At 45.3% G+C, this 23,956-nt stretch overlaps 1 protein-coding gene across 3 annotated transcripts in view; it reads left to right on the plus strand.

Annotated features, from left to right (window-relative positions):
• LOC133551415 (protein turtle homolog B-like) overlaps positions 1–23,956 on the plus strand; it is a 268,622-nt gene that overhangs the window by 108,504 nt on the left and 136,162 nt on the right. For all 3 annotated transcript variants that reach the window (XM_061898088.1, XM_061898087.1, XM_061898089.1), the window contains exons 4-6: positions 204–355; positions 19,936–20,053; positions 23,328–23,469. In XM_061898088.1, the coding sequence (XP_061754072.1) occupies positions 204–355; positions 19,936–20,053; positions 23,328–23,469 (412 nt within the window). The remainder of the gene's footprint in view (positions 1–203; positions 356–19,935; positions 20,054–23,327; positions 23,470–23,956) is intronic.

Consider the following 23,956-nt stretch of genomic DNA (forward strand, 5'->3'; position numbering starts at 1 on the left):
AAATATGTTAACCACTGCCATTAGTAAAATTAATGACTTTTTTCACACAAATTTTTTTTTTCAATAAATACAGTATGCAAAAACTCTGAAATACTTTATATTGGTCTGGTATTTTACAATCATAAACGTTTTTGTTCCATCTATGCTTTATTCTTTTGTTTAGAAATTAATATTGACAATTCTGTATTTGCTTTCTCCATCAGCCCCTCCCACGTTCACAGATACGCCACCTCAGTACGTTGAAGCCAAGGAGGCTGGGAGCATCACTTTGACCTGCATGGCCTTTGGCAACCCCAAACCCTCGGTCAGCTGGCTGCGGGAAGGCAACCTTATGGTGACCAGTGCCAAGTACAAGGTATAAATACTGAATTCGCTACCTTTATGATTTATTGAGAAAAAACACCCTCCAAAATCATTGCATTATATTTCTAAACTGCCAGAGCATGTGACAATTCAGCAGCTTTCAGTGTATTTGTACTGAAGTTGAATTGCAAGTTTTGTTTCAGTTAAAAGGGAACTGCCTTTTTTTTGGAATTTTGCCTATTGATCACAATCATTATGAGAGACAAGAAAATGGATATATTTAAAAAAAAAAAAAGCATTTTAACTCGTAAATAAAAGTCAGCTGACAAAGGAGTCCTCTATTCTGCCCGTAAAGCCCTCTAAGTCAGTGGTTCTCAAATGGGGGTACGCGTACCCCTGGGGGTACTTGAAGGTATGGCAAGGGGTACGTGAGATTTTTTTTTAAATATTCTAAAAATAGCAAAATTCCAAAATCCTTTATAAATATATTTATTGAATAATACTTCAACAAAATATGAATGTAAGTTCATAAACTGTGAAAAGAAATGCAACAATGCAATATTCGGTGTTGACCGCTAGATTTTTTGTGGACATGTTCCATAAATATTCATGTTAAAGATTTTTTTTTTTTTGTGAAGAAATGTTTAGAATGAAGTTCATGAATCCAGATGGATCTCTATTACAATCCCCAAAGAGGGCACTTTAAGTTGATGATTACTTCTATGTGTAGAAATCTTTATTTATAATTGAATCACTCGTTTATTTTTCAACAAGTTTTTAGTTAATTTTCTATCTTTTTTTCCAAATAGTTCAAGAAAGACCACTAAAAATGAGCAATATTTTGCACTGTTATACAATTTAATAAATCAGAAACTGATGACATAGTGCTGTATTTTACTTCTTTATCTCTTTTTTCAACCAAAAATGCTTTGCTCTGATTAGGGGGTACTTGAATTAAAAAAATGTTTACAGGGGGTACCTCACTGAAAAAAGGTTGAGAACCACTGCTCTGAATAACCACACAATAACCCACGGGCACACCATTAGTTTGGAACCGTAAAAACGAGAAGCTATTGTGGAAAAAAAAAAAAAATTACATAAAAAACTTCCAAACACAAAACAATAAACGAGTACAAATATTTGAATATTGGCATCGAAAAGTTGTCATGATTAAAAAATATAGCCACCAAAAATATTGTATTTTTTCCAATGTTTGTATTTATTTGTTGCCAAAACTTGTTTTGGTGCCAATACAACTTTATCAAGAATATCAATTTTCATTTTTCTATACCAAATCTTATTGGCAGTGTTTTAGCTCCATAGCCACCACGCTAAACTTGCCATTCAATATACCTTTTTCTGTGTCCGTTTCTGCTCTCTATTTGTCCCTGCGACTCTTCCACCACAACGTTATGGACTAAGAGCCATTTCTTATCACAGCTTATTGCGTGATAAGAAAGAAATAGTGCTGTTGAATGACATTTTTGTTACCTTTTTATTATCGCATTAACTTTAACATCCCCTGGCTTTCTCGTGCACACACACATGTCCGTAGATACATACACAAAAGCCGCCTCAGAGAAGCGACAAACAATTGGAGTCATGGCTGACAACTTGCCCCCAGTTCTGCCTGTAACCACCAGGAGGCAGAAAAAAAAACATTGAAGAGAAAGTACGTAGCCACCAAAAAGCGATGAGAGCAGGTGAGAAGAGTAAATACTGGAGATGTTTTTTAGCGCATCAAGTTTCAAAATGTATTCTATGGTTGTTACATTTATGTTAAACAGGTGAGTAAAATCATGCACTTCTTCCAAACACTGCTTTTAAGCTAAAGTTAAAGTACCAATGATTGTCACACACACACTAGTTGTGGTGAAATTATTCTCTGCATTTGACCCATCACCTTTGATCACCCCCTGGGAGGTGAGGGGAGCAGTGAGCAGCAGCGGTGGCTTTGCCCAGTGATTTAACCCCCAATTCCAACTTTTGATGCTGAATGCCAAGCAGGGAGGTAATGTGTCCCATTTCTATAGTCTTTGGTATGACTCGGCCGGGGTTTGAACTCGCAACCTACCGATCTCAGGGTGGACACTTTTTTTTAGCAAAACTTTATTTTATGACTAAATAATTCTGTCTTGGATTTCAAAAATACATATTTTTTATTTGTTATTGTTACGATAGTTTATACATTCAATGATAGCTAATGTTTGCTAAACTTAGCCAAGGGGTCGGCAACCCAAAATTTTGAAAGAGCCAAATTTGGCCAAAAGTACAAAAACAAATCCGTCTGGAGCCGCAAAAAATTATTAGCCATATTATATACAGATAGTGTGTCATGAGATATAAATTGAATTAAGATGACTCAAACGAAACTAAATGAGCTCAAATATAGCTACAAATGAGGCATAATGGTGCAATATGTATATACAGCTAGCCTAAATAGCATGTTAGCATCGATTAGCTTGCAGTCATGCAGTGACCAAATATGTCTAATTAGCACACAAGTCAATAACATCAACAAAACTCACCTGTGTGCATTCACGCATAACGTTAAAAGTTTGGTGGACAAAATGAGACAGAAAAAGAAGCGGCATAACACACATCTTAGAAAGTTGGAGAAAGTTATACATGTAAACAAACTACAGTGTGTTCAAGGACTGCCAAAATCAGTAGGACAAAACGGCGCTCGCCAAATACTTTAATCCTGGGGTATCAAACTCATTTTAGATCGGGGGCCACGTGGAGAAAAATCTACTCCCAAGTGGGCCGGACTTGTAAAATCCCTGCACGATAACTTAAAAATAAAGACTCCTTCAGATTGTTTTCTGTGTTTAAAAAGAGAAGAAGCACATTCTGAAAATGTACGAATCATAATGTTGTTGTTTTTTTACACTTGCATGTCGCGGTTAATATTACTCTATCTTTATTTGTCGTTATTTATATTTTTGGAATGAATGATGTGATAATTCCAAAAAAAAAAAAAAAAAATGAATGAATGATGTGATAATCTCCTCTCTGAGCTGCCACCTTATCGTGTGGTAGAGGAGTTTGCGTGTCCCAATGATCCTAGGAGCTATGTTGTCCGGGGGCTTTATGCCCCCTGGTAGGGTCTCCCAAGTCAAACAGGTTCTAGGTGAGGGATCAGACAAAGAGCAGTTCGAAGACCTTTATGAAGAAGAAAAAACAGGCCCCCCTGTTCCCATGGGGCCCGGCCGGGCACAGCCCGAAGAGGCAACGTGGGTCATCCCTCCAATGGGCTCACCACCCATAGCAGGGGCCATAGAGGTCGGGTGCGATGTGAGCTGGGCGGCAGCCGAAGGCAGGGCACTTGGCGGTCCGATCCTCGGCTACAGAAGCTAGCTCTTGGGACGTGGAACGTCACCTCACTGGGGGGTAAGGAGCCTGAGCTAGTGCGCGAAGTAGAGAAGTTCCGGCTGGATATAGTCGGACTCACTTCGACGCACAGCAAGGGCTCTGGAACCACTTCTCTCGAGAGGGACTGGACTCTCTTCCACTCTGGCGTTGCCGGCAGTGAGAGGCGACGGGCTGGGGTGGCAATTCTTGTTGCCCCCCGGCTCAAAGCCTGCACGTTGGAGTTCAACCCGGTGGACGAAAGGGTAGCCTCCCTCCGCCTTCGGGTGGGGGGACGGGTCCTGACTGTTGTTTGTGCTTATGCACCAAACAGCAGTTCAGAGTACCCACCCTTTTTGGGAGCACTCGAGGGAGTACTGGAAAGTGCTCCCCCGGGTGATTCCCTCGTCCTACTGGGGGACTTCAACGCTCACGTTGGCAACGACAGTGAAACCTGGAGAGGCGTGATTGGGAAGAATGGCCGCCCGGATCTGAACCCGAGTGGTGTTTAGTTATTGGACTTTTGTGCTCGTCACAGTTTGTCCATAACAAACACCATGTTCAAACATAAGGGTGTCCATATGTGCACTTGGCACCTGGACACCCTAGGCCGCAGTTCCATGATCGACTTTGTAGTTGTGTCATTGGATTTGCGGCCTTATGTTTTGGACACTCGGGTGAAGAGAGGGGCGGAGCTTTCTACCGATCACCACCTGATGGTGAGTTGGCTGCGATGGTGGGGGAGAATGCCGGACAGACCTGGGAGGCCCAAACGCATTGTGAGGGTCTGCTGGGAACGTCTGGCAGAGTCTCCTGTCAGAGAAAGTTTCAATTCCCACCTCCGGAAGAACTTTGAACATGTCACGAGGGAGGTGGTGGACATTGAGTCCGAGTGGACCATGTTCCGCACCTCTATTGTCGAGGCGGCTGATCGGAGCTGTGGCCGCAAGGTAGTTGGTGCTTGTCGGGGCGGCAATCCTAAAACCCCTTGGTGGACACCAGCGGTGAGGGATGCCGTCAAGCTGAAGAAGGTGTCCTATCAGGTCCTTTTGGCTCATAGGACTCCGGAGGCAGTGGACAGGTACCGACAGGCCAAGCGGTGTGCAGCCTCAGCGGACGCTGAGGCAAAAACTCGGACATGGGAGGAGTTCGGGGAAGCCATGGAAAACGACTTCCGGACGGCTTCGAAGCGATTCTGGACCACCGTCCGCCGCCTCAGGAAGGGGAAGCAGTGCACTATCAACACCGTGTATGGTGCGGATGGTGTTCTGCTGACCTCGACTGTAGATGTTGTGGATAGGTGGAAGGAATACTTCGAAGACCTCCTCAATCCCACCAACACGTCTTCCTATGAGGAAGCAGTGCCTGGGGAATCTGTGGTGGACTCTCCTATTTCTGGGGCTGAGGTTGCTGAGGTAGTTAAAAAGCTCCTCGGTGGCAAGGCCCCGGGGGTGGATGAGGTCCCAACTATCGTGGGATCACACTCCTCAGCCTTCCCGGTAAGGTTTATTCAGGTGTACTGGAGAGGAGGCTACGCCGGATAGTCGAACCTAGGATTCAGGAGGAACAGTGTGGTTTTCGTCCTGGTCGTGGAACTGTGGACCAGCTCTATACTCTCCGCAGGGTTCTTGAGGGTGCATGGGAGTTTGCCTAACCAGTCTACATGTGCTTCGTGGACTTGGAGAAGGCATTCGACCGTGTCCCTCGAGAAGTCCTGTGGGGAGTGCTCAGAGAGTATGGGGTATCGAACTGTCTTATTGTGGCGGTCCGCTCCCTGTACGATCAGTGCCAGAGCTTGGTCCGCATTGCCGGCAGTAAGTCGAACACATTTCCAGTGAGGGTTGGACTCCGCCAAGGCTGTCCTTTGTCACCGATTCTGTTCATAACTTTTATGGACAGAATTTCTAGGCGCAGTCAAGGCGTTGAGGGGTTCCGGTTTGGTGACCGCAGGATTGGGTCTCTGCTGTTTGCAGATGATGTGGTCCTGATGGCTTCATCTGACCGGGATCTTCAGCTCTCACTGGATCGGTTCACAGCCGAGTGTGAAGCGACCGGAATGAGAATCAGCACCTCCAAGTCCGAGTCCATGGTTCTCGCCCGGAAAAGGGTGGAATGCCATCTCCGGGTTGGGGAGGAGACACTTCCCCAAGTGGAGGAGTTCAAGTACCTAGGAGTCTTGTTCAAGAGTGTGGGAAGAGTGAATCGTGAGATCGACAGGCGGATCGGTGCGGCGTCTTCAGTAATGCGGACGTTGTACCGATCCGTTGTGGTGAAGAAGGAGCTGAGCCGGAAGGCAAAGCTCTCAATTTACCGGTTGATCTACGTTCCCATCCTCACCTATGGTCATGAGCTTTGGGTCATGACCGAAAGGATAAGATCACGGGTACAAGCGGCCGAAATGAGTTTCCTCCGCCGTGTGGCGGGGCTCTCCCTTAGAGATAGGGTGAGAAGCTCTGCCATCCGGGAGGAACTCAAAGTAAAGCCGATGCTCCTTCACATCGAGAGGAGCCAGATGAGGTCGTTCGGGCATCTGGTCAGGATGCCACCCGAACGCCTCCCTAGGGATGTGTTTAGGGCACGTCCAACCGGTAGGAGGCCACGGGGAAGACCCAGGACACGTTGGGAAGACTATGTCTCCCGGCTGGCCTGGGAGTGCCTCGGGATCCCCCGGGAAGAGCTAGACGAAGTGGCTGGGGAGAGGGAAGTCTGGGCTTCCCTGCTTAGGCTGTTGCCCCCGCGACCCGACCTCGGATAAGCGGAAGAAGATGGATGGATGGATAGATGTGATAATGTTCATCAGTCAACTCAATGGTGTTCATTTTCAATCAATCAAGATAAAAACAAATCAAAATCAAATTACAGTGTGCCATGTATGTAGTTTGATCATTTTCCTCGATTGATGTACTAACATCATGTGGTTTATTTTGTACATATGTACCATCATCTACAGCAGGGGTCGCCAACCTTTACCACTCAAAGAGCTATTTTGACTCGTTTCACAAAATAAAGAAAACTATGGGAGCCACAAGACTCTTTTGAAATTTAAAATGAAATAACGCAGCGTACAAAGTTTTTTGCTTTGGCTATGTATTAACCAGGGGTCTCAGACACGCGGCCCGCACCTTAATATGAAAATTTAATATCAGTGCGGCCTGCGAGTTTTATTTGAATGCCACTTGACATCACATTTGCTAACTCTCTCAATTTTTCCAGGAGACTACCGAGTTTCAAAGCAACCATTCTCTCGACTGTCTGCTGGTTTTCACCCAAATAAATTTGATAAGGGCGTGCTATGATGACAATGCTTTTAGCGCACTCTACAACCGTAGTAAACAGCTTACCAGCCCATTTGCATGTTGTATGAGGCTTCTGCAGACACACATAAGCGACTGCAAAGCATACTTGGTCAACAGCCATACAAGTTACACTAAGGGTTGTGATACAAACAACTTTAGCACTCTTACTAACATGCGCCACATTGTGAAACCACACCAAACAAGAATGACAAATACATTTCGGGAGTCAGCAGCCGCACACTACATGTGGCCGGCCGGCACTCAGATAGCATAGTGTTAAAGTGGACGCAACGACATGGTCGAGATGACGTTTAAAGCTTTGGCATCACGGCACGCCCTCTATATGGTTGTCCGGGTGAAATTCTGAGAATGTTATCCTGGGGATATTTCTGGGAGAGGCATTGAAATCCGGAATACCTGCCGGAAGAATGGGGGGGTCGGAAAGGATGCAGCTGAGCCACATCAGAGTGATCCAAGAGCCGCATGCGGCTCCGTAGCGGCGGGTCGCCGACCCCTGATCTACAGAGATACAAATAATTGCTATTGCAACATCCAGTAGACACATGTAGAAGAGCTGTTTCTTTCATTCAAAAATTTCAGGTTAATTTGTATACTTAGCAAACTCATCCCGTGGGCCGGATAAAACCTGTTCGCGGGCCTGACCCGGAGGGAGGTTTGTGTCATGTTTTTCCTCCTAAAGAAATCATATTAACACAAACAAATATATTTTTTCCCCTCATCTTTTTTCATTTGTCATACCTTTTTGTTGAAGCTCCAGAGAGCCACTAGGGCGGCGACAAAGAGCCGCATGCGGCTCTAGAGCCGCGGGTTGCCAACCCCCGACTTAGCCAAATCGCTATCATTAACAAACAAACAACAGTTTTACCTTCATCTGCAATTTGTTACAGCCAAAGGGCAATTGTTAATTACAGCCATGATTTTATGTCTTAAAAATCATATTTATCCGACAAACTAGTTAAGAAAGTAGTGAAATAGCTAGCGTTGCATGGCGTAGCTAACACTGGCTAGTACAAATAGTTTCAGCCGACAATCAGTGGCCCTGCGGTTAGTGTCCGCCCTGAGATTGGTAGGTCGTGAGTTCAAACTCCGGCTGAGTCATAACAAAGACTATAAAAATGGGACCTGCTACCTCCCTCAGCATCACTCAGCATCAAGGGTTGGAATTGGGGGTTAAAACACCAAAATAATTCCAGAGCGCTACTGCTGCGGCTCACTGCTCCCCTCACCTCCCATAGGGTGGAACAATGGGATGGATCAATGGTACTTTAACTTTAACTTTGTTCTCTTCCCATTTTCCTGCTAGTGTGTGTTATGTGGGGGTGTGCCTTGTATGTTTAAAGAAGGAAGAGGGCAGTAAACGGTACAATGCCTACGACACTTAACTTCCTTAAGGCAGACCTGTAGGGATGTTACATGATGAAAAATTCATATCAGGGTTATCAAAACTCAAATGATCACCGTTATTATTATTATTATTATTATAATTAACATGGTAATGTTTAATGTACCTAAAAAGTACTTATACACACTTAGCTCTTTGACTAAGATATTGTTTTAAATAACTAAACTAAATTGTCCCACAGTTAGAAAAGCCACTGTTTTGCATGTTTTGTGTTTCTTATGCTTCACTGATAGTGTTTTAGCCTTAGTTTTTTGTTTGTATTAATGTCTAAGCGTCCTGACCTGTTAAGGCAGGTCTAACCTTGTTTTGGTTTTGTTGTTTTTCCTGTAATTGAGTGATTTTGTTCCTATTTAGTTACTTATTTTTCCCCTCTTCCTGTTCTGTGTGTTGCCTTGCAGTGACTTTATTTCCCTACTTCTGTGCACTGTTTCCCTCACCTATTCTTGATTGACGATCAGTGGACTCACCTGTCCCTGATTGCTAATCAAAATGGTTTATATGCCAGCCTCAGCTGCCTCTTGCTGCTTGAACATTTTTTTATGTTTGTTTCGCATTGATAGTGTTGTTTGCGTCTATTTTCGTCTCTGTCAGCTCACTGCTTGTGTATGACCGCCAAACACTGTTGGATCTTTGCCCCTCTCCCACTGATATGATCAACTCCGACGATGGTTTTTCGACGTCCCAGTCAGCTTTTTCACCTGGCCGGATTCCTGCCTTCCTTTCCCGCCTCCTGGCTCCTCTCCATCGGCGGAAGCGTCTCCGGCGCTGCTGTAAACGTGGCGGCCAGCTGGTGAAAGTTAGGGCACTCCTGGCCCGGCTGCCCGTGGCTTCCCGAAGGAGGAATGGTGTGGTATTTTTCCTATTGTTGGTTTGGAGGATGAGTCTTGCCGCCGTCGGTCCTGCTGTCCCCGCCCCCGGAGGCGCAGGTTGGATTCCCGCCACCTGCGGACTGTGTGCCGGGCCCCACCTGGATTAGCTGCGGCCTTGGACGTGTGAACGCAAGATCTTTGACAAACAAAACGTTTATCCTGAAGGATTTCTTCACTACCCGCGGACTTGACTTCCTCTGTGTGACGGAAACATGGCTGAGAGCCGGTGAGTCCGCCCCTCCTAATGAACTTCTGCCTCCAGAGTGTTCCTACTTTAATTCTCCGCGGTCGTCCGGTCGAAAAGAAGGAGGATTAGCAGTTGTTTTTAAAAATGACTTTAAATGCCGTCAGATCCGCCTGCAATCCTCCTTTTCAAGCTTCGTACTGTGCATGTTTGAACTGGGTCTTTCTAATGTTGTCCTGTGTGCCGTCGTTTATCGACCACCCAAGTACCACAAAGACTTTATAAATGACTTTTTCTGAATTTCTGGCTGAAATCCTGCCCAAATATGATCGTGTCCGTATTGTGGGTGATTTTGATATTCACACCTGCTGTTCAGACGAGTCGCTTTCCATTAGCTTCCTGAATGTAATTGACTCATTTAACTTTGTACAGTCAGTGTGTGGTTCCACACATGAACGCGGGCATACACTCGGTTTAGTGCTCTCGTATGGTTTGTGTGTTTTTAATTTAGACATTTTCGACACTGTGTTCTATGATCATATGCCGATCCTGTTTGATATTCCCACTCAGTGTCCGGTTAAAATTGTGCGCTCTCAACACTCTCGCATATTTAATTCTTTGTCTCCTGTTCTGTTCTCCTCAATTTTTTCGATTCTTTGTGATGATAATTCTGCAGCCTCTGTATGTCCGAATACTGAAGAGTTGGTTTCTGGGTTCAACTGTATTTGTCTACAAACACTGGGCACGATGGCTCTTTTCAAGTGCCGCCGCTCTAAAGCCACGCCTCAGCCCTGGTTGAATGACGTCACTCATGCAGCCAGGGGCAGATGTAGGATAACAGAGAGAAAAAGGAAAAAAGACAGGCTCCATGTGTCCTTTGCCATTTTTAAAGAAAGCCTGCTTTCCTTTCAGATGACTGTAAAAGCAGAGATGACTATATATCTATCTCAGATTATATCTTCTAACTGTAACAACCCCATAGTTATGTTCAAAACTATTAACACTGTCATTGATGCTCCCAAATCTTTTGGTTTGATGCTTCTTTTGAATTCTGTGAAAATTGTCTCCTTTTTTTCACTGAGAAAACTGTGTCAACTAGAGCCAGTTTATCCCAGCCTTCATATGATCCTTCTGTCTGCATTTCTCTTCTGTTTTCCATCAGTTTGAGCCGGTGTCCTTTTCTTTTTTAAATGACACAGTTAGTCATATGAAGCCCTCTGGTTCCCCTGCAGATGCCCTCCCACCTCGCCTGTTTAAGGTGCTATTGGATCAAGTGTCCTTAACATTATCAATAGTAGCCTCTCTTCTGGAATTGTTGCAGTACAGTTTAAACATGCAGTGGTACGACCTCTACTTAAAAAAACAAGCCTCGACCCCTCTCTATTCTCTAACCTTAGACCTATCTCTAATCTTCCATAGATTTCCAAAATATTAGAGAAGGTTGTCTACAGTTAGTTGTTGCCCTTCTTAGAGGATAATGGTATCACTGAGCTGTTCCAGTCCGGTTTTAAAGCCCTCCACAGCACAGAGTCAGTGCTTGTAAAAGTTTTTAACGACATCCTCCTGTCAACTTCTTTCAACATACAGTATTCTGGTAAATACTGTATGTTGTCCTGGTGCTTTTAGATCTGTCTGCTGCGTTCGACACCGTCGACCACGCCACCTTAATCACTTGTCTTGAGAACTGTGTGGGTATCAAGGGCGCAGCCCTCAACTGGTTACGGTCGTACCTAACGGACAGGAGTTTTTGTGTAAAAATAGACAGTTTTATGTCTTCCACAGCCCCTTTACCACATGGGGTCCCCCAGGGCTCAATCCTTGCACCAATCTTATTTGCGCTTTACCTTCTCCCCCTTGGTTCTATTTATAAGGAAGTACGGTATTGCATTTCATTTTTATTCCGATGACTGCCAGATCTATTTTCCCATGGCACAAAATAACACGCTTCAACGTCGCATTGACTGCCTGCACGACATCAAAGCCTGGCTTTCAGCTAACTTCCTGAGCCTAAAAGAAGACAAAACAGAAGTTATGTTGTTCGGTACAAGTCGCTCTCCCTCCCCCAACGTTGACCTCGGCACTCTAACCCCGCATCTCAGCGACTGTGTCACAAACCTGGGGGTAAAGTTCGACCCAGATTTTAAATTGTAAAAACAAATCATCAGCGTCGTTCAAAAAAGCTTTTATCAATTGCGCCAAATAGCGTAAGTGAAACCGCTTCTATCAGGACATAATCTCGAGAAATTAATCCATGCCTTTATCTCGAGTCGTTTAGACTACTGCAATGCCTGTATGTAGGCATTAGCCAAGCCTCCCTTGCCCGCCTGCAGCTCATGCAGAACTCTGCTGCTCGTCTGTTAACACAGACCCGCAGACGTGAGCACATCACCCCTATATTAGCGTCCCTTCACTGGCTCCATTTGCGTTACCAAATCAACTTTAAACTCTTCCTATTTGTTTTATAAAGTCTAAAAAAACTCGCGCCAACATATCTCTCCGACCTCCTTCAGCCTCACTGCCCCACCCGATCTCTAAGATCAGTCGATCAGCTGAAGGCTGAATCTTAGAGTTGACAGAGCTTTCGCCGCTGCTGCTCCTAAGCTCTGGAACGACCTACCTCTGAGAGTTAGACAAGCCTCCGTTCTTCCTGTTTTTAAATCTCTCAATGGAGAGGCGCAACCGGCGAACGAGCAGCGGGGCGGGACACCCTGGAGCCCTGCCCAAGATGGCGGCGAAGACACGGAGATGACGACCAACCAGAGAAGCGGGGCGTACCGGGAGTGACGCCGCAATCAGATTCAGGTGCGTGGATTGCACATCGGGACACGATTAACGTATCTCCTCACACTGTATAAAAGGGGAGAAGGAGAAGGGATCGAGGCAGAAGGAGGTGGAACGTCCGCAGCAGTGGCTGGAAAGAAGCAGACAGCAAGACGTGAGAGACGAGGAGCGAGACACGGAGCGTGAGCAGTGGGAGCGACGACGGCGAAAAAGACATCTATTATTGAAAAATAAAAGAGTCAAACCTGCTAGAGAGATGTCCTTCCTGGGTGGTCAGTGGAACCCGAGCGGCGACAGGGAAAGTCGTCCACAAATGGCGCGCAACCCGGCTGGACCACCGGAGGCGGGGGAGGTCGATCCCCTGTGGGCTATCGTGAGCGCTCTCACACAACTGGCAGCAAGCAACCGGCAAAATTGCCAGCTCATGCAGGCGCTGGCGGACAAGGTGAGGGAAGAAGTCAAAGAGGACGCCGGTGAAGTCTTGGCTGAAGCGTCTCACCTGGAAGGCGGGGCTGGTGAGGCTGCAGTGGCGTCTGCAGACCAGCAGGGCGAGCTGTCTACCAAAGAGAGGGAGGACGAGCTCGCCTCCGTAGAAGAGCTAAGGAGAAAAGAGTCGCGGAAGTAGATGAGAGGAAAATGACTGAAAAAAAGGCCAAGAAGGAAGAAGAAGAGAGGATAATAAGAGAAGAAGAAGAGCAGGAAAGACAAGCAGAGGAAAAAAGGAGACGGGAAGAGGAAGAGAGGAGACGACATGAAGAGAAAGCGAGAATGATGGAAGAGGAGAGGATGAGAAGGGAAGAAGAACTGGAACGACTCGCAGAAGAAAAGAGGAGGCTGGTGGAAGAAGAGAGAAAAAGGAATGAAGAAAAGATGAAAGAGGAGGAGGAAGAGAGAGTGAGGAGGGAAAAGGAGCTAGAACGGTTAGCCATGCAGAAGAGGAGACTGGTGGAGGAAGAGAAGGAAAGAAAGAAGGAATAGGAGAGGATGAGACGACAAGAAGTAGAAGATGAATCAGATGATGATGATGATGATGAAGAAGAAGATGAAACAGATGAGGATGAAGAAGAAGAGGAAAAATCAGATGAGGATGAAGAAGAAGAAGAGAATGATGATGATTATGATAAATCAGTACAGGATGATGAAGAAGAAGAGGATGATGATGATGAAGAAGACAGAGACAAAGAAAAGGATGAAGATAAAGACAAATAAATGGTTGTGGCTGACTCACAAAAGAAAGCGGACCAAAGGACGCCAGCAGAGGGCGAGGATGAGACTTCACCACCAGAAGATAAAGACGAAAGGAAAGAAGAAAATGAAGAGAAGACAGGTGGCAGTTTTCACTTCCCGCCCCTTCAAAAAAGGTAGGGGGTAGTTGGCTTTGCCGGTTGGAGTTCCGGCTTGTGTCTGTCGATGGAGGTATGTGGAGAGGCACAGCCGGTGAACGAGCAGCGGGGCGGGGCACGCTCGAGCTCTGCCCAAGATGGCGGCGAAGAGACGAAGATGACGACGGAGCGGAGAGGCGGGGCATACCGGGAGCGGCCCCGCAATCAGATTCAGGTGCGTGGATCGCACACCGGGACACGTTTTATGTATTTCCTCACACTGTATAAAAGGGGAGAAAGAGGAGGGATCGAGGAGGAAGGAGGTGGAATGTCCGCAGCAGTGGCTGAAGAGAAGCAGACAGTAAGACGCGAGAGACGAGGAGCGAGACACGAACCGCGAGCAGTGGGAGCGACGACGGCGAAAAAGACCTCTATTATTGAAAAATAAAAGAGTCAAACCTGCTAGAGAGATGTCCTTCCTGGGTGGTCAGTAGAACCCGAGCGGCGACGGGGAAAGTCGTCCACACTCTCTTAAAAACATACATTTATTCTATGGCTTTTAACACTGAGTGATATCCATACTGCAATGGCGCCCCATAATACACCTGCTGTGAACCTGTTTTTTATGTTTTATTGATTTTATTTATTCATTTTTTATCGTGTTCTGTTTGTGTTGTGTTGTGTTTGCTCGGTTCTCGCATTATCTTTTAACCTGCCCATTGTACAGCACTTTGGTTACCCCTGTGGTAAATTTTAAATGTGCTCTATAAATAAAGTTGATTTGATTTTGATTTGATATCATTTAATTGTTCAGTATAGTCCAGTCTTTATATGCACAGCTTCCCCGTGTTTACTGTGCACTTCAAAGCTGCTCTCTTATTTTTGTGTTTTTAAACAATACATACTTTTCTTCCCTGCACGTCATCTCCTGTCTCCACATCTTAGGGTCACATTTTCCGCAAACGTGCGAGAACATAACACTAATCTTTTATTGGTTGTGTTTTAGCACTTTAGGATGCATTTAAATGAAAAGTGTGTAACAAATAAAGTCAATTATTTCTTGTTTCTGGCAGGTGTTGTGGCATTCACCTCAGTTTAGTGGTCCTTTAATGCACCGTAACAACACCTCCGCCTTGTATAAAACAATCCATCTGTTCTAAAAGAGCACAGTTTGTAGGTCCAATGTGCACAATTGAATAGCTCATTTGCGCTGACAGAAATACCGTACATTTAGATTGGGGTATGTGTTTTTATTTTTGGGCAAAGACTTTATTGACACTTGTTTTCATGTTAGCATGGCGCCAGTCAATCTGTGAGTTTATCAAAATGGAGTTATCAATCATGTTTTTTTTTATCATTTCAGTTAAAAATGGTCAGGAGTTTTACCGTGGTTATCATTAATACTGTTTATCTTTACATTCCTACAGCCGTGTAAGCTTTGCAAACAGTCACTTTTATCCATCCATCCTTCTTCTTCTGCTTATCGGTAGTCATGTCGCGGGGGCATCAGCTTAAGCAGAGAAGCCCAGACTTTCCTCACCCCAGCTACTTTGTCCAGCTCTTCTCATCTCGAAGCATTCCTAGGCCAGTAAAGTGAAGTGAATTATATTTATATAGCGATTTTTCTCTAGTGACTCAAAGCGCTTTACAATATCTAAGTTACATTTAAACCAGTGTGGGTGGCACCGGGAGCAGGTGGGTAAAGTGTCTTGCCCAAGGACACAACAGCAGTGACTAGGTTTGCGGAAGCGGGGATCGAACCTGGAACCCTCAAATTGCTGGCCCGGCCGCTCTACCAACCGAGCTAAACCGCCCCAGCTGTTAGACATAGTCTCTCCACCGTGTCCTGGGTCTTCCCTGTATTCTCCTACTGGTCGGACGTGCCCTTAACACTTCCCCAGCGAGGCATTAGGGGCGCATTCTGATCAGATGCCCGAACTACATCATCTGGCTATACTTTGAGCTCCTCACGTATGACAGAATTTTTTACCCTATCTCTAAGGGAGAGCCCATCACCCAACGGAGGAAACTCATTCCGGCCGCTTGTACTTGTGATCTTGTCCTTTCGGTCATAACCCACAGCTCATGACCATAAGTGAAGGTATCGATATCCATCGATTGGTAAATTGAGAGCTTTGCCTTCCGGCTCAGCTCTTTCTTCACCACAACGGATCGATACAGGGTCACTGAAGACACCGCCCTGATCCGCCTGTCGATCCCACGAGCTTCCTTTCCCTCGCATGTGAACAAGACCACTCGTTACTTGAACTCTTCCACTTGGGGCAGGATTTCCTCCCCAACCCGGAGATGGCACCCGACCCTCTTCCAGGTGAGAACCATGGACTTGGACTTGAAAATGCTGATTTTCATCCCCGTCGCTTCACACGCTGCAAATCGATCCAGTTAGAATTGAAGATCCAGGCCAGATGAAGCCAGCCGGACCACATTATCCGCAAAAAATAGATACCTAATCCTGCAGCCACTAAATGGGATCCCTTCAAAGCCCTGATTGCGCCTAGATATTATTTCCACAAAAGTTGCAAACAAAATTTACAACTTCAAGTCAAGACAAGTCCGAGTCCATGGTTCTTGCCTGGAAGAGGGTCAAGTGCCATTTCCGGGTTGGAGAAGAGATCCTGCCCGAAGTGGAGGAGTTCAAGTACCTAAGGGTTCTTGTCAACCACGACAGCCCCACAGACATCCAGAGCCTTACGGAACTCCGGGCGGATCTCATTTACCTCCAGGGCCTTGCCCCTGAGGAGCTTTTTAACTACTTTGGCAACCTCAGCCCCAGAAATAGGGGAGCCCACCACTGCTTTCTCATTGGAAGGTGTGTAGGTGGCATTGAGGAGGTCTTGGAAGTATTTCTTCCACCGATCCACAATATACAAAGTCGACGTCAGCAGCACCCCACTATACACAGTGTGGACTGCTTCCCGCTCTTAAAGTGGCGGATGGTGATTCAGAATTGCTTCGAAGTTGTCCGGGAAGTTGTTTTCCATGGCTTTTCCGAACTTCTCCCATGTCTGAGTTTTTGCCTCTGCAACAACCAAAGCTGCACACTGCTTATCCTGTCGATCTGTCCGCTCGTGGACGGGTTCTGGGATTACAGCCACGGCAGTCACCGACCACCTTGCGGCCGAAGCTCCAATCGACTACCTCAACAATAGAGGCACGGATTATGGTTCATTTGGACTCAATATCCAGCGCCTCCCTCGTAACATGTTCGAAGTACTTCCAGAGGTGGGAATTGACACTCTCTCTGACGAGCGACTCTGCCGTACGTTCCGAGTAGACAATCACTATGCGTTTGGGCCTGCCAGGTCTGTCTGGCATCCTCTCCCCCCATCGGAGCCGACTCACTACCAGGTGGTGATCGGTTGAAATTTCCGCCCCTCTCTTTACCAGATTGTCCAAAAATCAGCAAATCCGATGATGCAACCACAAAGTCGATTATTGCACTGCTGCCTAGGGTGTCCTGGTGCCAAGTGCACATATGGACACCCTTATGTTTGAACACAGTGTCCGTTACTGTGACAAGCGTAAAAGTCCAATAACATAACACCACTATGGTTCAGATCAGGGTGACATTTTCTCTCAATCACGCCTTTCCATATCTCACTGTCGTTGCCAACATGAAGTCCCCAAGTAGAACAAGGGAATCACCTACGGGAGCACTCTCCAGTACTCCCTCTAGAGAATCAAAAATGGGTGGGTACTCTGGACTGCTGTTTGGTGCGCAAGCACAAACAGTCAGGACGCGTCCCTCAACCAGAGGGACACCATTATGCGACTAAGGATCTCCAAATTGAGCAGCCTTTGAATTCCTGATCCTAAAAGGAAATTTGTCGACCTGCTACATTTTTGTAGAATTATTGTAAATGGGATTAGTTAAGGACTCATTGTGTTCAGTTATTTCAAAGGCACATGTTTGGGGCGGCATGGTGAAACAGGGGTTAGTGCATGTGCCTCACAATACGAAGGTCCTGAGTAGACCTGAGTTCAATTCAGTTTGCATGTTCTCCCTGGGACTGCGTGGGTTCCCTCCGGGTACTCCGGCTTCCTTCCACTTTCAAAGACATGCACCTGGGGATAGGTAGATTGGCAACACTAAATTGGCCCTAGTAGGTAAGTAGGTAGGTAGGTCTTTATTGTCATTGCAACAGGTCTGAGATCGGTAGGTTAGGAGTTCAAACCCCGGCCGAGTCATACCAACGACTATAAAGAAAATGGGACCCATTGCCTCCTTGCTTGACACTCAGCATCAAGGGTTGGAATTGGGGGTTGAATCACCATAAATGATTCCTGCCCACTGCTCCCCTCACTTCCCAGGGGGTGATCAAGGAGATGGGTCAAATGCAGTGGACGGATTTCACCACACATAGTGCGTGTGTGACAATCATTGGTACTTTAACTTTAACAAGTACAACAACATTTTTGTTTACGGCACAAACCCGTTCAAGATTGGACAAACAAACAGTGTACAGGGATACAGAACAGGAGCGCTGAAGATCTGTCTATTTGTGTTGGCCCTGTGATGAGTGGGAAACTTGTCAAGGTTGTACACCGCCTTCCGCCCGGTTGCAGCTGAATTAAGCTCCAGCGCCCCCGCGACCCCAAAAAGGGACAAGCGTTAGAAGATGGATGGATGTTTCTGAATAAAATGCAGGACATACTGAACAATCCTTGGTGTCAGTGTCAGTAGCACTTAGAACGTTGGGCAAAAAAATTTGCCTGTTAGCTTTTAAAAGAGATAGGTAGAACAGATTTACTTTAGTGATGACCATGCAAATAAACCATGTGACCACAGTGCTTAAAGGGGGAACATTATCACAATTTCAAAAGGGTTAAAAACAATAAAAATTAGTTCCCAGTGGTTTGTTGTATTTTTTGATGTTTTTTTCAAAATTTTACTGGTCTCGGAATATCCCTAAATAAAGCTTTAAAGTGCCTTATTTTCGCTATCTTCGAAACCACTATCCATTTTCCTGTGACGTCATACAGTGCTGCCAATGTAAACAAACAATTGGAATACCACAGCAAGATATAGTGACATTAGCTCGGATTCAGACTCGGATTTCAGCATCTTAAGCGATTCAACAGATTACGCATGTATTGAAACAGATGGTTGGAGTATGAAAGTATTGAAGAAGAAACTGAAGCTATTGAGCGAATAGCTCTTGACGCTATTCATAGCCATAGCATGGCCGAATAGCTGCGTTAGCATCGCCGGTAAAATGTGCGGACCAAACGATCAAGACTTTCGCATCTTGTGACACTGGAGCAACTTAAATCCGTCGATTGGTAAGTGTTTTTTTCGCATTAAATGTGGGTGGAAGGAAACGTAATATAGTTGCAAATGCATCTGCAGGTTATCCATACATCTCTGTGCCATGTCTGCTTTAGCACCGCCGGTAATTAGCATGTTAGCATTGATTAGCATAGCATGTTAGCATCGATTAGCTGGCAGTCAACATCAACAAAACACACCTTTGTGATTTCGTTGACTATCGTTGCAAATGCATCTGCAGGTTATCCATACATCTCTGTGCCATGTCTGCTTTAGCACCGCCGGTAAATAGCATGTTAGCATCGATTAGCGTAGCATGTTAGCATCGATTAGCTAGCAGTCACGCCGCGACCAAATATATCTGATTAGCACATAAGTCAACATCAACAAACTCACCTTTGTGATTTAGTTGACTTTATCGTTGCAAATGCATCTGCAGGTTATCCTTACATCTCTGTGTCATGTCTGTCATCGCCCGTAAAATGTGGAGACACTTTGGTACATTCAATGGGGGTCTGGCGGCAGACACTTTCGCATCTTCGGGCCAGTGGTGCAACTTGAATCCCTCCCTGTTAGTGTTGTTACACCCTCCGACAACACACCGACGAGGCATGATGTCTCCAAGGTTCCAAAAAATAGTCGAAAAAACGGAAAATAACAGAGCTGAGACCCAATGTTTACAATGTGTTGAAAATGAAAATGGCGGCTGTTTTACCTCGGCAACGTCACATTCCGACGTCATCGCCTCCAGAGCGATTAACAGAAAGGCGTTTAATTCGCCAAAATTCACCCATTCAGAGTTTGGAAATCGGTTAAAAAAATATATGGTCTTTTTTCTGCAACATCAAGGTATATATTGACGCTTACATAGGTCTGGTGATAATGTTCCCCTTTAAAAGAAACACCTAGCATTTGTTTTTCCATCAGTCAAGATGTTAACTCACATGTAGCGCACTTTGCATGCAATATGTCCTTTCTTAAGCAACCATTTCCATTTAGCGTCGTTGTACCAGTACACTACCATTAAACACCTAGCAAGCAACAATAAAAAAAAAGTTACCAGTAGTTTAATCGAGTCACTGTATTGACTAGTAACAATCCTATTTGTATGTACAGGTATTTGATGGAAGTTTGACGGTGCTATCCATCACACGGGAGGATCGTGGTGCCTATACATGTCGAGCCTTTAGCCCCCAAGGAGAGGCCATTCACACAACACGGCTGCTAGTTCAAGGTGGGTTTGTTTTTTCACCTTATCTAATGGTACACTCTTCTATGACTCTATGGGAAAGGATAAGTGCTCACTAGTGTTGTCATGGTTACCATGGAAAAAGTAATCTGAGCAGTGATTATGGAGCCAGAAACACACTTTTTAGGGCTAAATAAAGACTAAACTGGCTCATACAGGAAAAATAATACATAGGATGGTAAAATCCGCCACTGTTTCCATTTGTAAGAAAAAAGTTGGATATATTTCTAACTTATATTTGTCGACACGGAAGCGATCTGCTAAAACTAAAATATGTTCGGCAGGGGCGGAGACGCACTCGCTGTGAGCTGGAGGGGGACAGGCGTAGATGTTTTTGACATGTAAATAAGAGACAAAATGAGTTATTTTCAAGAGACAGCAAGAAATTGGCTTGAAGTTATGTCAGTTTTTGACAAAAGTGTTTTTTTATTTTTTTGTTTGATATGGTCCTGATGGCTTCAACTGGCCGGGATCTTCAGTTCTCACTGGATCGGTTCGCAGCCAAGTGTGAAGCGACCTGAATGAAAATCAGCACCTCCAAGTCCGAGTCCATGGTTCTCGCCCGGAAAAGGGTGGAATGTCATCTCCAGGTTGGAGAGGAGACCCTGCCCCAAGTGGAGGAGTTCAAGTACCTAGGAGTCTTGTTCGCGAGTGGGGGAAGAGTGGATTGTGAGATCGACAGGCGGATCGCTGCGGCGTCTTCAGTAATGCGGACGTTGTACCGATCCGTTGCGGTGAAGAAGGAGCTGAGCCGGAAGGCAAAGCTCTCAATTTACCGGTCGATCTATGTTCCCATCCTCATCTATGGTCATGAGCTTTGGGTCATGACCGAAAGGATTAGCTCACGGGTACAAGCGGCCGAAATGAGTTTCCTCCGCCGTGTGGCTGGGCTCTCCCTTAGAGATAGGGTGAGAAGCTCTGCTATCCGGGAGGAACTCAAAGTAAAGCCGCTGCTCCTCCACATCGAGAGGAGCCAGATGAGGTGGCTCGTGCATCTGGTCAAGATGCCACCTGAACGCCTCCCAAGGGAGGTGTTTAGGGCACGTCCAACTATGTCTCCCGGCTGGCCTGGGAACGTCTCGGGATCCCCCGGGAAGAGCTAGACGAAGTGGCTGGGGAGAGGGAAGTCCGGGGTTCCCTGCTTAGGCTGCTGCCCCCGCGACCCGACCTCGGATAAGCGGAAGCAGATGGATGGATGGATGGATGCATCATTCAATTTTCAAAATGTTTGTGGCATTTAGCGACTTTTTGTACAAACAAGGTAAATTTGACTAATGGAACTTGATGAGGTGGTTGACAAAGGTCGTTGACATAAGCTGTACAAATTTAAGGGGACTCCAGTATACAAAAATTATTCATTAAAAAAATTCATATTGTATTACTTTGCTCTCTTACATACAGTATCTGCTCACTTAGAAACAGTCCTTATAGCATGCAGAATGTGCAGCACCTATGGGTAGTCACTAGCGGATTATGTAATGTATTCCTAAGTAATGCAAAGCCTGAGGTACAATAGGCTTTAATGGTGAGTTGGCCTGTTGTGTATAGTTTACACTGTAATGGATTAATGTGGGCCCCTCCTGGAAAGCCACTGAGCTGCAGATCAACTGAGAGTCTACAGTGCCAGCAAATCTCCAGCGCTCAGTGCTAGTTCCAAATAGGGCAGGTTGGTACACAAAACTTGTGGGCGTCGACACACACACACATACACATGCACACACCAGCTTGTCCAGCATAAGGGTCCGGCAGATGGAAATGCTCTGCCATTTAAAAGATCAGACTGTGGATGACAGGTCATAACTGACAAATGGTCATGCAGAGAGTTTGTGCGTGCGTGCGTGCGTGCGTGTACTGATGTACCTATGGAACAGGGGTCCTCAGCATCGTTACACATCCACCAAGATAGGACCACTGAGCCTACTAGGGACATTTTTAGGTGTGTGTGTGTGTGTGTGTGTGTGTGTGTGTGTGTCTATACTGATGTACCTATGGAACAGGGGTCCTCAGCATCGTTACACATCCACCAAGATCGGACCACTGAGCCTACTAAGGACCTTTTTAGGAGTGTGTGTGTGTGTGTGTGTGTGTGTGTGTACTGATGTACTTATGGAACAAAGGTCCTCAGCATCGTTACACATCCACCAAGATGGGACCACTGAGCCTACTGGGGACATTTTTGTGTGTGTGTGTGTGTGCGTGAATGCGTGTGCGTATGTGTGTACCTGCATGCGTATGTGTGTTTGTGTGCTTCCATAGGAATGCAGTGCCGTTGTTAGGTTTTCAATGAATTGAGTCCCTGGGACCCACTGCTAGTGAGTGTGTTCCTGCGATATACAATGGGTCCCTAATACAAATAAGTGAAGCTTTTTCTCCACACAACTTTGTCTCTCTGTTGTTAGCAAACTATCAAGCTATCTTACCAAAGAGAGTCCGACATGCCTCTGCTTTACATGCTTTCGCATAACAGACGTACTTGCAAGAAAAGCAAGGTGTACTATGCAAATTGAGTCAGATATTCATATCTTTGACGTGTTTAGTTTTTACTTGCTGTGATTTGTCTCTTCCTGTTGCTTCGCAGACACATCTGCCCCTTTGTGTCTGTCCAGATAAACACCAGCGGTGACGTCACAACTCTTGTCGCCAACAAATTGTATTATTGATTTTTGTCAACGTTAACGGTTGAATCCCAATGAATTGTTTTAATTTTAAACTCAAATGTACTGTTTTTCATTTGAAAACTGAGGCGCGTCTCCGGGACGCAACAAGAGTGAGTTGACTGCATCCTTTCAGAATTCTATGCATCAAGTTCTTAGCAACATCTCTAGGAATGTGAAGTGTATGTCATAGGGCTGTAATGTTACTGTATATAAACAGTGCCCCTCTCGGTTTAGAGTAAATGTGTGTAAATGTTTTTGATTTATTTATTGGATATAAACGTTCCATTTTGGCTAACGTGCAGCATTAATTGTAGGAGTTTGTAGCCTCATTCACAAACACGACACATTAATACGGAATCAAGCTTTTTCAAACAAGTCCCTTGCACAATGTGAACAGTGGGAAAATACCGAACCAAAAGCTCTGTACCGAACTGATCGATTTTACACCCCTACATTAAATGTACCGGTACTGGTGGTGTCTTCTTTGTCCATTTAATTATTTTTTGTGGGTTAGCTGGTTAATTTGTTGCATTATTTTTTGTGAGAATATTGAAATAAATTAGTGATATTCTTGACTGTGCCTTTTGTGTGTTCCCCACCAGGCCCTCCGTTTATTGCGTCACCGCCAGACAATATTACTGTCAACATCTCGCAGGACGCCTTCTTCACCTGCCAGGCGGAAGCCTACCCTCGGAATCTTACCTACACCTGGTTCTGGGAGGAGGATAATGTCTTCTTCAAGAAGTAAAGTTATGATCGGGTTCTTGATTGTCCATTATTTTAATTACCCAATGTTTATCCTTTAGAATCCCAGGTTGTTCCTTTTTCCAGTTAAACAAAGAACTTGGTGTGATCCATATTACAGTAGACGGGAAAGTGTTACCTCTGAGAACATTTAATTTGGATCAGGCCATGTCCCTGTGAAAACAGTTTAAAAAATGCAAATTTTCTCTACTAGGTTGTTAAAAAAAATTTCCATCCACACTAGAGATGCTCCGATCGATCGGCCACCAATCAGTATTAAACGTGAAAAACTACCTTTCAATGCTGATCATGAAAGACAATCCCCTTCTGGTCATACTTTACTCAAATGTGGTCGCCTGGCTGACAGGTGACTTGCATTTAAATGTGAATGTCCATACAGGGATGCAACGAATAACCGGTTTTACTTTTGACTGTGATTAAAAATGTCACAGTTGTTTAATAGCAAAGCCTCCACGGTGTGTTTAAG

Source organism: Nerophis ophidion, linkage group LG04, assembly GCF_033978795.1.
Source record: "Nerophis ophidion isolate RoL-2023_Sa linkage group LG04, RoL_Noph_v1.0, whole genome shotgun sequence".
Lineage (NCBI taxonomy): Eukaryota > Metazoa > Chordata > Actinopteri > Syngnathiformes > Syngnathidae > Nerophis > Nerophis ophidion.